We start from the raw sequence: 13,157 nt of genomic DNA, 5'->3' as shown, positions 1-13,157 counted from the left end.
AAAAAAGCTATAAAATTTAGCAAATCATTGACTGGAACTGGCCATAGCTGTTTCAATTTGGAAGATGATCTAAAATTACAAAGTTTTGACAGAGCCAAATTGTATGATTTTTGTGTATTTTTTTACACACCTTGGTAGACAATATAATCCGCCACCTGACTTAAATGTTCCAGATCTGTGTTGGAATTTTGGTTTGCCTCTGGTCTGCTTCTGGTGCTAGGCTTCTGAACTTTCCCCACTAAGAACGGGATAAACAATCAGCAATTTAGTTTTGTTTTGAAGGAACATAAATTGCCTTAACTGAGGCATTATTTTTTAAGTTCATTAAAACCATTTGTTTTACTTAAGTCATAACTCTACTTGATTTGCTAGTTTTCATATTAAAGATTTGAGCAACCGCCTGATTATCAACATGAAAAATAACTGTTTTTGTTAACAGAATGTGATTCCCAGGACATAAGTGCTGTTACAACTGGAAACAACTCTAAAAGTGTCTTATCCCTGGTGATTCCAGTTTCAACCCAATGTTTTGGCCGTATGCCTTGGGCCCACTGACCTGCGAAATAGATTCCATACCCACCTTTGGACCTCCCTGCACTATCCGTGAACAACACTAATTTTTCGTTTGAAACCCATACATTGTCGGTTATTACAGTCACACCATTGTATTGTTTTAAAAAGTCTAACGAAACTTCCAAATCTGCTTTCATCTGCTTGTTTACTCGAATTTTGAATTATGATTTCCCTACCCCCATTGTTGAATTTATGAGTCTGCTGCAGAAGGTGCGACCTGGAGCAACCACCTTGCAAGCAAAATTCATGAGCCCAAGAAGAGATTGCATGTCCTTAAGAGTAAGTTTAGAACTGTCTAAGGTATCTCTAATTTTTTGTGCGAGTTTGACAAGTTTTTCATTTGGAAGTCGCATGATTAAATTTTGCGTATCAAATTCTATACCCCAAAAAGTGAGTAATGTAGTAGGCAAAGTAGTCTTGTCACTATCGCATACCTCTTGGAATATCTTCAAAGTATTGCCAAATTCTGATGTTTCGCTCGACTCGACAAAAAGAAAATCAACTTAATAATGGAGGATATCATCATTTCCACTTTTTTGCTGTATTATCCAATGCACAACTTTTGCAAATTTCTCCCAAAGTGCACAACTGATTGAAGCTCCCCATTGGAAGCATTTTATTAAGATAATATTTACCCTGAAATTTTATCCCCAACAAGTCAAAATCCTGCGGGGCAATAGGCAATAAGCGAAAAGCCGCCTTTACATCACACTGGCTTAAACGGGCAAATGTTTTGTGTCTTTTGATCAAACATGCTGCTTCGTCCACTGAACTGAACTGCACTGAACAATGGTTTTTATCAATGAAATCATTTATTGAATTATTCTAGAGTAGGATAAATGTTGAATAAGTCTAAAATCCCCACCCTTTTTTGGCACTAGCACCATTTGTGATATTTGAAGTGTGGGAAAAGGCGGGAATCTGAAAGGACCAGCAATGCGACCAAGTTTAACTTCCTTTATTAATTTTCTTTAAAAACGTTGGATAGCTGTATTGCACTTTTTAAATTGGAACTTTCCCTTGGTTCCCTGGAGCCAACATATTTTAATGAAAAACCATATTTGAAACCAGATATAATTTCGTGTGCTACATTTTTATGTGGAAAAAATTCTAAATAATTTTGCAAGACAGATATTTTAACAGGAGTATTTCCTAATGAATAAAAATTTATACTTTTTGTAACTTCTTCCTTGGGCCCGGCTATTACATTGGGCCTTTCTGTGTTTGGCACTGCATATTTCACATACATGTTTAAACCTACAACGAGGGAGGTAGGGACAGTCATTACCATTATTATAGTATTTACAGGACATATTTATACTACCACTAGTAACCAGTGATTGCTGGTTTGTTCTCGTGTAAGTGTTGGAAAGTGTAACTGCATTTGAATTATAATGACCACGATTTTGTGTATTTGTTCTATAACCCTGTGATTGCATTGAAGTCTTGTTTTGTACTGTAGGAAATGTGATGTGTAATAGCCAATATTCACCGTGTATGTTTCCCCAAGATAAATTTGGATTCTTTTCTATGACCTCGTTGCAGCTAATCTAATATCACGCATATTATTATATTTTAACAATTCCTGTGCCCGAGTCCTGTATTTCTCAATGTAAACACTCATAAAACCTATGATTGCTGAAGTCCATTCTTTTAATGACAAATCAATACCCGACGATCTTTTTTCAATACAAATTTTCCCCCTTTTTTATTTCAAATCGCCTTCGTCACTCTCCTCCATTTCTATTTGCGTTCTCAAAAGAATATGTAGCTCAATAAACTTTCCCTTCCAAATTTTTCCTTAATTTTAAAAGGCACGTGTTCCCCCACTGTGTCATGAATGGTAGTCTCTTGTGTCGGGGTGAAATCAATTGTATTATATGCCTTTTCAAAATTTGTTGCATAAAAGGGAGGAATGCAAATGCATCCTCCTCCGACTCATTACCTGATAATATTTCAGCTTCTTCTTGTCCTTGTGTCTCCACGTGTTCCATCTTGGTCTCCTGTCTTTTCCTGCATATTCTTTTACGTCCAACTCAGACCATCTTTTGTGTCATGTCCACGGTCCTAACTCCCTGTCCATCTTCCCTGCTGGTCGTCTTCCTTTTCTTTCCAATGGCCCTTGATGGCGATCCCCTGGCATTTCTTTTGTTTGGCATCTTTTCCATTTTAATTAAATAAACTATTTCCTGCAGCACCTGCTTCATTGTTGACAACAAATTAACAAGTGCCAGATACAGGAATTCAAAATTCCATGTGAGAGCGCCATCTATGCCATATATGGGAATGAGCTACACAGTGCAACACCCACACACATATATGATTGAATTAAACCAGATTATTAAAAATATAAAAGTTTGCTAATCTCTATTATCTTGCCATATTTAGTGAAGACAACGTACATATTTAGAGGGAAATTAGAGACAACAGTAATTAGATTATCTAAACTCATTTGGAATATACCAATCAAACAAATCGATGCACTCTGTTCGGGGGGGGGGGGGGGGGGGGGGGTGGGTAGATATAGATAAAGCATATCCCGGGGTTCCCGCATCGAAAGATCTAATACCAAGAAAAAGTATCTAATTAGATAAGACACAGATCAAAGTATTAAGTGAAAAAGTTCAGTGTCGTTTAAACTGTTGTTTAAACTTGAGTACTTTCAAAATACGTTTCAGTAAGCATTTTATATGTTGATTAAAATTGGGTATTTGATAGGCTTACAATGCGGCCAAATATGTTCATTGTTAGAGGCCGTACATTAGTTGTAAACTTCTACGTCATTTCGTCTCTGTTTGGGAGTTGTCTTCTTGGCAATCATACTATACCTTCTTATTTTTATATTCTAATTTAATATGTTTTCATCTGATATTGACTTGATGATGCTGCCATTTTAAATAATATGTCGTTTCGATTATTTGAAAAAAGCTAGTTATACAGTCAAACAGATGTCCAAATTTAAAATAGGTGTCACAAGTCAGATTTAATGAAATTATTTACCGAATATAATTCCATTGATTCTACAGCGATGGTTTTGAAATAAGAATAACGTCTTGTCAAAATCATCAGCAACGTATCAAATCAACAACAGCACAGAATCAGGACATGTCAGAACAGTAAAAATGCACAAGAAATTAGTATGGTTTTTCCCCGAATTATTATATTTTTTCGGATTTTAGTACAGAAAGAGGACTCCATTTTTGTTTATTTTTTGTCCATTCCAGATGTACTAAAGATGAGATCTTGTACATGTGTTACGCATACTAGAGCCGCATAGAGGACCATTTTTTTAAAGCAGTTCGTCTAGAAACCAATGAGAAAAACAAAAAAAAATAAAACATTTGAAATATTTTTTCTCAAAAATCATCATTTTCATCTTTATTTACATATGTTTAACAATCGTCAGTACCGATAAATACCAACTCACCAACACAGACAATTCTTTGGCAGAACAGCATTACCTACCATGAGCTAAGAAAGATTAATTATGTTTGTCAAAGTATTAGAATAGCATTTAGCTAAAAAAAAAATGAGCATCGAATAATCAGTTGTTTGAAACTATTCACAATCTGGATTGTCCAGCATTTGGGTAAAATGAATTTTCAACGCATACAAGTTCTTTTCGGACAAATTTACCAACTGGGGCCAATATGAGTCCATTTTCTATCATTGCCGAATCAATAGTTGGCGATGATTCGTGACAGCGAACTTCAATCGTGAAAATATCCTTAATGTGCTCAACAAAATTTTGAATATGAATGTAAATATGGTGGGCCAATGCCTTTCCTACATCTCCATAGATATCCAAATTACAAAATATTTCACCATTGCTAAGCTTGAAATAACTTACGAAGGTTACAATACTTTTCTTATTGTCGTCGAGGTATGATGCGACAGCTTTTGTTCTTTCCATGAGTATCATCGGAATGTTCGATTCCATAAGTCGGTATGGAACAGTGTCTATAATAATTCGGTTATCTTTAAATATCTGTGAATACAAGTTTTGCTGTTTTATGATTTGTATTAAATCATTTTGATTCAGAACTTTAGTTTTTTCAAGTGTTTCCATCTCAGGTAAAGGTTCTGTTAATGAATATTTATTAGCTTGGTAATACAAACAAACCTAAAAGTAAAATACATGTAAACTTTAATAAAAAAAAAAATATACTCGGAACGGTATCGGTCACATCAAGTGACAATTACATTATCGACAGTATCGGTCACATCAAGTGACAATGACATTATCGACAGTATCAGTCACATCAAGTGACAATTACATTATCGACATTATCGGTCACATCAAGTGACAATTACATTATCGACAGTATCGGTTACATCAATCGACTATTACCTCCTGGACAATATCCGCCACAACAAGCGAATCTTATTTTCTAGACAGTAATAGCCACACTTATCGCTTTTACCTACTGGACAGGATCGGTTACATCAACAGACAATAACATACTTAACAGTATCGGCCACATCATTTTATGAATATGCTATTTAAATTTAAGATGCACAAAATAAAAGGAATTTGATATAACATAAAATTACCCTTTTTGCAACAAATCGATATATTCCTTTTCTTATATTCTGATATATAGTTGGTACATTTGTGCCAGTAGCAAATACAACATGTGTCAAGCTTGGATTGTGTTCCATAATGAATCCTCCAAATTTGCCCACTACACCTTTGCCTCGTGTGTCTTTTCGTACACGACCACTTCTCAGTACCCCAGTTATTCCACCGTCTACCAGGTAAAGACCCTGAAAGCCCGCCTTAAAAGAAAACATTACAGATAACAAACATCGAACGTTCATACAGGAAAACTAAGTACTTTAAATTACTAGCCTAAGGTTTTGCATATAAGGAAACAAGATAACAGGGGCTAGGGGAAATATGGCTTCCTGAGATAATCAATACAATTTATGGATTTAACTTGATATAATAATAAGGAGATGGGTATGATTGCCAATGAACTATCCACCAGAGTTCAAATGACGTGGATATAAGCATTTCCATTCTCAATTTTATAATACTGGCAACTGTTTTTCAAATAAGACGCCGATTGATATATTTTCAATCTTGATTTGCTAATGTGACATCTAATGGGAATCCAATTTTAGGAACGGACGTCAATTTGAGTTGAAAACAAAACAAAACATCTCCAACATAATCTTTCGATCAGTTTAATTGAGGTCTGGAGCTGGCATGTCAGTAACTGCTAGTAGTCCTTTGATAATCTATGTATCATTGTCATTTTGCTTAGTTTCTTTTGTTAACTATTCTGACATCGAACTCGGACATCTTTTAAACTGAGTTTTACCGTGGTATTGCTGTGTGTTTCTTTATTCTACATTTCCTAGAGGTATAGGGGGAGGGTTGAGATCTCACAAAACATGTTTAACCCAGCCACATTGTTGCGCCTATCCCAAGTCAGGAGCCTCTGGCCTTGGTTAGTCTCGTATGTCTTTTTTAATTTTAGTTCATTTAAATGTTTTGGAGTTTAGTATGACGTCCATTTTCACTGAACTAGTACACATTTTTATTTAGGGGCCAGCTGAGGCCCGCCTCCAGGTGCGGATTTTTCTTGCTGCGTTGAAGACCCATTGATGGCCTTCGGCTGTTATCTGCTCTTTGGTCGGGTTGTTGTCTCTTTGACATATCCCCATTTCCATTCTCAATTTTATCTCATTTTGTTCATTGATTTGTTGACAAAGGGTAACATGACCAAATTACTTGTATTGGGTTTTGAATTTAAATGGACAAGGCATCATCTAAAAGTTCTGCAAATTTAAAAATAAAATGATAAAATAGGGAATATAGTGTGTGGTCACATCAATATAAAACTCAGTACACATGTTCAATAAGTAGACATTTTAATTCATATGCCAAAAAGAGGCTGAAAACACAAATTTCAGCAACAACTGGGGGTGAAATTAAGTGCTACAGACTATTAGGGTTTTGAAAGATATATTTGGCTTCGTTTCACTGAACACGAACATGTGATATTGCAAGCGCGGCCTGATGTCATGTGTTTTAAGATATACCAGTATGAATATTTACTTTTTTTGGTTTAGAAACGGTGCTTAAATTCCAAACTGTGATTTATTTCATGAATTTGAAAATTATGTACGCAATGAAACTTTGTGTTAGTTTTTATGTCTATAATGCATCTGTTTGATACGGAAACGTATTAGGGCTATCCTTTTTTATATTTTTTTTTCCAATAGTCGACTTTAATCTTGGAATTATCAATTTTAATCTTGGAATTTCCAACTTGAATCTTGGAATTATCAACTTTAATCTTGGAATTATCAACATTAAACTTGGAAATTTTATACTTTAAGTATACGGAGAAACACAATAAATTATGGGCTAGAGGTAAAATATCAGTCATTTCCAAGATTAACGTTTATAACTCCAAGTTTTAAGTTTTAAGTTGGAATTTCAAAGCTTAAATGTTGATAATTCCAAGATTGAAGTTGGAAATTCCAAGATTAAAGTTGGAATTTCCAAGTTTAATGTTGATAATTCCAAGATTAAAGTTGATAATTCCAAGATTAAAGTTGGAATTTGTAAGTTTAATGTTGATAGTTCCAGGATAAAGGTTGATAATTCCAAGATTAAAGTTGGAATTTCTAAGTTTGATGTTGATAATTCCAAGATTAAAGTTGATTTTTCCAAGATTAAAGTCGACAATTTAAAAAAAAGGATGACTTTAATAAGCTTCCGTACAATTCAGATATTCGCTTGATTAATGAAAGTCGGAAAAAATCAGTGTCGGAGTAATGAGGGTCGGAAGATTAAAGTTGGAATTTCGAAGTTTAATGTTGATAATTCGAAGATTAAAGTTGATAATTCGAAGATTAAAGTTGATAATTTCAAGATTAAAGTTAGAATTTCCAAGTTTAATGTTGATAATTCCAAGATTAAAGATGATAATTCCAAGATTAAAGTTGGAATTCCCAAGTTTAATGTTGATAGTTCCAAGATTAAAGTCGATAATTCCAAGATTAAAGTTGGAAATTCCAAGATTAAAGTTGGAAATTCCAAGATTAACGTTGATAATTCCAAGACGAAAGTCGACAATTTGAAAAAAAAGGGATGGCCCTAATTCGTTTCCGTAGTTTGATTTCAAGTTAACTTTTTTATTACGGGTTCTATCGTCAGCTTCATATTGATAGTTAAACTTGTTTCTTAATTAAGTACCAGGCAGATTGCGATATACATGATATATGAGGGTTTCAATTTTTTCTGTGAATTGCCTGGTAAAAGTAGTAATTGAATACTGCTCAAAAATCAATTCAGAGCCTGATTATGAATAGAATCAAACTTTATCAATTTTCATATATAACATTAATATAACTTGGTTTAAGCCTCTCTTTAGTTAAGATTGCAGTTAAACAAAATATGTAGATTTTTTGTTAAAATATACTAAACAATGCATATTGTCAACTTTTATGAATCATGGATTTTGGTGAAATTATCAAATGTTCTGCCGTGTTTTTCTGAAAAGTGCAAATGTGTATAGCATAGAGAGCATTGTAGTAATTAAGTTTGAATACTACTTTACCAAATTAAATAGAAACAGTCTTGAGACACTCATTAATTTTATCACCATAGCAACCTATTTTTCCTTGGAAACGGAATTATTATTTGCAGAATTCTGCAGTTTAAGATCTTTAATGTCTTCAATTGTTTCCAAACCTTTAAGAAAATACATAAAATCATACATTAACTCTAAATACCATCGTTAAGTGTTGCTGACTACAATGGAAACTAACATTATCATCAACATCCATTCGAAAGATGTAAAAATGGAACTTTATGTAAAAAATTACATATGTAGATGATGTTTAATTTTCTAATGGGAATAAAACTGCATTGTTTCACTCACATTCTTATCTGTGCTTTTTAAGAAGGTTCAACAAAATTGAATATACAATGTAGCATTATGGTTGGAGGGTTGGGGGGTTGGGGGTTCCGGATCTCCGATATAGACGAAGAGATAAGTCTGCTAAGTTTGAATTGCGCTTATCCCGGAAATATAATTATGCTATTACCGCCACAATTATATCAAACAAATAAATTATATCAATTATACATTATTCCTATTTATGCACCGTACTACATATACCTTACAATTTCATGATTCCGGCAGCATTAGATCTTTTTTTGCGGGGGAGGAGGGGTTTAACTGAATCCCAAATTTAATCCCTCTGAAATTTTCACTGACCTGTTGTTTGCATAGTGAAAGAAAAATGTATACAGCTAGATACATAAATCAGATATAATCAAGTGCTGCCCCCGCCCCTCCTCCTCCTTTTGATCGTAAAAATGTATCATTTTTTTTTTATCTTTTCGTGAATTACGGCCCTCTTTCCTCGGACCCTGGATCCCCCTCTGTAACTTTAATAAAAGATTTTGATTTAATCCCAAGATTTGGAATTAAACCACTAAGCTGCGAATGTGTGCATATATACAAGATTAACGGTTAATTCGAAGACAAATTACATACTTGGTTATATTTCATTGATTGCAACACTAGAGAGAACGCAGTACATACTAATCTTATTTTACTTTGTAATTGTCAATGCTGTCTAGTCCCATCAAGTTGTAATCGTTCATGAATACAACACTTTAGTGTCCCAAGTGCACATATTTTATCTATCCAAGGTACAAGGGCAATAACTAAATTAAACACTTTTTTTTTGTTCTTTAAAACTTTTATAGAGAAATGAAGGCTTCAGAGCAAATACAATGCGATTTGTTATAATTAATATTTCAAAGGGACATAACTCTTTTAAAAATAACTAAACGGCACTGATTTTCGAACTCGTCCAAGACATTGCTGATATAAACCTATGATATAAGTTACATAAAAAACAAAAAAAAAAGAATAGTACACGTGAAAGCACTAACAAGACCAGAAGGACGGACGGACGCCCGGTATTTTTATGTCCCCGCAACGCGCGGGGGACAATAACTATATCTAAAACATGTAAATGGTATGTACACTTTGCCACCACTTAAGAGAGTAAGATCCGAATGTCTTAGTTGGATGCAGTGTTTGAAGAATTGTTGCCTACTTGATATTCACTCAATATATGGCACCAACATGGTCAAATCCGACCTGCGACCTTAGGCGTTTGGTGGGCCACTTTGCGACCAGATGTCTCATTTGAAAGTACCTGTGACTTTAAAAATGTTCAAAATCGAGAACCAGATCAGTTTAGAAATGTATACTTTGCCTATAACTTGGGAATGTTACCAGTAATTATACATATGCATATTGTCTATATAGAAATCTGTGGTAATCCTACAGTCAAGGTAGGGATAGTTCAGAAATTTAGTGTTAGTTCGGGGCATATAAACGTTGAAAATATGCCGCACAACTTTGAAAAAAAATGTAGTGCATATGAACTTTCCATTCTAGGATATGTTTTTTTTTCAAAACTTCATAGTAAAGGTGGTACAGTTTTAGCCGTAAAAGGAGTTCCTATGGGGAATTGCATTGTCAATATTAACAGAAATGCAACCTATAGTGATCTGGTTAACTGAGGAAATTTCAAAAAGTGACCATGTGACCTTAGGGGTACCCTTCTGGAGTTCTCACTTTTCCTTTGACTTATACCATATAATATGTTCGACTCTTCATGTTCTAATTTATTTTTTAAACTAACCCGGCAAAAGCAAATATATCATTGTATTTGTTATTTGCCATTTATCTTGACAGACTCGCGTTACTGGTTTATATCTATCACATAAGTGTAGCTATGAAGTACATATATAGTATCTCCATAAAGTTGAAGTTTGTGGTATGTGTTGTAAGTATTTTTCAAAGATTAATATGAATTGAACTGATAACCGAGATTATGTTTTGCCTGCTTTGCAACAAAATAAAAAACAAGAATGTAATGGACTGCCATAATAATAAAAAAAAAACAACTCCGAAACAAAAAGAAACGAATAAAAACAAGTTTTTGTATTTTATGAAAAATTCAAAGTTAATTCTATTACAGTATGGACAGTGCGAAGAACAAATCGACGAACGCACAAACCGAAATCACAATGCCCCAAATAATCGTAAGCGAATCAAAATGACCAAAACCAAACTGCAAGATTTACCTACTCAGACATGCAAGCTGTGTGAATACTAAAGCAACAGAAAATTAAATAACATGGTAAATGGTAAAATTGAGAATGGAAATGGGGAATATGTCAAAGAGACAACAACCCGACCAAAGAGCAGATAACAGCCGAAGGCCACCAATGGGTCTTCAACGCAGCGAAAAAATCCCGCACCGGGAGGTGGACCTCAGCTGGCCCCGAAATACAATTTTGTACTGGTTCAGTGAAAATGGATGTCACACTAAACTCCAAAACATATAAAGGAACTAAAATTAAAAAAAAAATACAAGACTAACAAAGGCCAGAGCCCCTGACTTGGGACAGGCGCAAAAATGTGGCGGGGTTAAACATGTTTTGTGAGATCTCAACCCTCCCTCTATACCTCTAGCCAATGTAGAATAAAGAAACACATAGCAATTTCAAGTTATTCATCATAAACATGTGACATCTGCTTATAAGTTCAACATCTTACCAAATAAACAATCATATGTGGCCATAAATAAAGGCATCAGTAGTATACCGCTGTTCGAAATTCATAAATCGATTGAGAAAAAACAAATCCGGGTTACAAACTAAAACTGAGGGAAACACATCAAATATAAGAGGAGAACAAAGACACAACAGAAAGACTAAAAGAAGGACGAAAGATACCAGAGGGACAGTCAAACTCACAGATCGAAAACAAACTGACAATCCCATGGCCAAAAATAAAAAGACAAACGGACAAATAAAAGTACAGATGACACAACATAGAAAACTTAAGACTAAGCAACACAAACCCCACCAAAAACTGGGGGTGATCTCAGGTGCTCCGGAAGGGTAAGCACACCCTGCTCCACATGTGACACCCGTCGTGTTGCTTATGCTATCACAAATCCGGTAAATAGTCTAATTCGGTAGGTCACATTTGTGAAAAGGGAAGGGTATTGTAGTTACGACATAAGGAACATATCCCATATCATCTGTGAAATGGTTATTCCATAACTTTCAGCCAACCCGTGATGGCGTCCGTAAAATTTACGAAGGGATGATTTCAACTTCACCATTTGGAACTCTTGGTTTTATAGCTTCCTTGTGAGCAGCAATCCTCTATCAAGGAAATCATGATAGGAAATACAAGCCCAGGAATATCATATCAATTGGGAGATATATACTCCGTATGCAGGCGCTGCTGGAATGTTGCTACATAGAAATGGAAAGTTCACAATTGGGAAGCTGAAATCATCTCTTTTGTCGTAAAGTTTTGTTTTCAACCGACCCTCATTGTCAATTTCTAGATGTAAGTCAAGATATGAGGCAGACTTTACTGTATCTGTAGTATCCTTTATCTCTAGTTTGATGGGATAGATTCGTTCAACATAGTCACCAAATTTTGTATTATTTAGTGAGAGAACATCATCTATATAGCGGAACGTAAAGTTAAAGGATACTGCTAACTTCTTATCTTTCTTCCTAAGAAGTTCCTGTATGAAGTCAGCCTCGTAATAATAAAGAAACAAGTCGGCAAGAAGAGGGGCACAATTGGTTCCCATTGGAATTCCGACAGTCTGTTGAAAACACGTCCCCCAAACGTAACAAATATGTTGTCAATCAAGAAATCAAGCATCTTGATAATGTCAGTTTCAGAGAATTTTTTGTTTGAATCAGAGTGATTTTTTACAAAGTAGGATTTATCCCTCCCCAAGACAAGATACTTGTATCTACGTTCGCCAATATTTTTTAATGAAACAGATTTTTACCAACACTTTCAACTTGTCTTTTAGTTTGGAATGGGGAATACTTGTGTAAAGTGTAGAAAAGTCAAATGTTTTAATACTATTGCAAGATGAGAGAGTCTTAGATTGTATGTACTCTAAAAGATCTTTGGAATTGTTTATTATCCACATCTGATTCACACCACCTCTAGAATAGACAGTTTCACAATAACCTTGGAGCCCTAAAGTGCAACACACACAGAAACGAACTATAAGATAACAGTAGCCATTTTCCTGACTTGGTACAGGACATTTTAAGAAACACCATGTTTCGCTGAAACAATCATATGTCCATATTCGTTAAATCCAGGTTAAAATCGTAATTTGGCATCAACTTTATTTTAAAGGATCACATGTCTATGTTCAGTGAACCATAATTTGTTATATAATTTTTTAAAAGTAGACACCATAATGAACATGTGTACCCAGTTTCAATTTGATGTGACCACAACTACCTTAACAAAAAGTTTAACCTGGTATTGAACGGACTGACGGACTAACGGACAGGGGCGCAGACCAGGAAACATAATGCCCCACTACCATAGACGGGGCATGTAAATCCTAGTAAAAAAGTAAAGAATGGCCAATTCTGTTTGGAACTGATATTCAGACGAGCCACAGTAACATCTATTTTGATTGCAATGTTCCTTCATTTGTACACCCCAAGGGTGACTTGGGAACAGAAATATGGTCAT

The 13,157-nt window shown here is 34.7% G+C and overlaps 1 protein-coding gene across 6 annotated transcripts in view; it reads right to left on the bottom strand.

The window, feature by feature from the left end:
• Window positions 1–3,938: 3,938 nt before the first annotated feature.
• LOC127713928 (histidine N-acetyltransferase-like) overlaps window positions 3,939–13,157 on the bottom strand; it is a 156,199-nt gene continuing 146,980 nt past the window's right edge. For 5 of the 6 annotated variants that reach the window (XM_052219877.1, XM_052219881.1, XM_052219883.1 and 2 more), the window contains exons 3-4: window positions 5,128–5,352; window positions 3,939–4,696 (exon numbers count right to left, since the gene is read on the bottom strand). In XM_052219877.1, coding sequence (XP_052075837.1) covers window positions 4,136–4,696; window positions 5,128–5,352 — 786 coding nt within the window. In that variant the 3' untranslated portion in view covers window positions 3,939–4,135. The remainder of the gene's footprint in view (window positions 4,697–5,127; window positions 5,353–13,157) is intronic. The other variant, XM_052219879.1, reaches the window with a different exon arrangement.

This window comes from Mytilus californianus, unplaced genomic scaffold, assembly GCF_021869535.1.
Source record: "Mytilus californianus isolate M0D057914Y unplaced genomic scaffold, xbMytCali1.0.p SCAF_9, whole genome shotgun sequence".
Taxonomy (NCBI): domain Eukaryota; kingdom Metazoa; phylum Mollusca; class Bivalvia; order Mytilida; family Mytilidae; genus Mytilus; species Mytilus californianus.
This window is presented reverse-complemented; position numbering and strand designations above follow the sequence as displayed.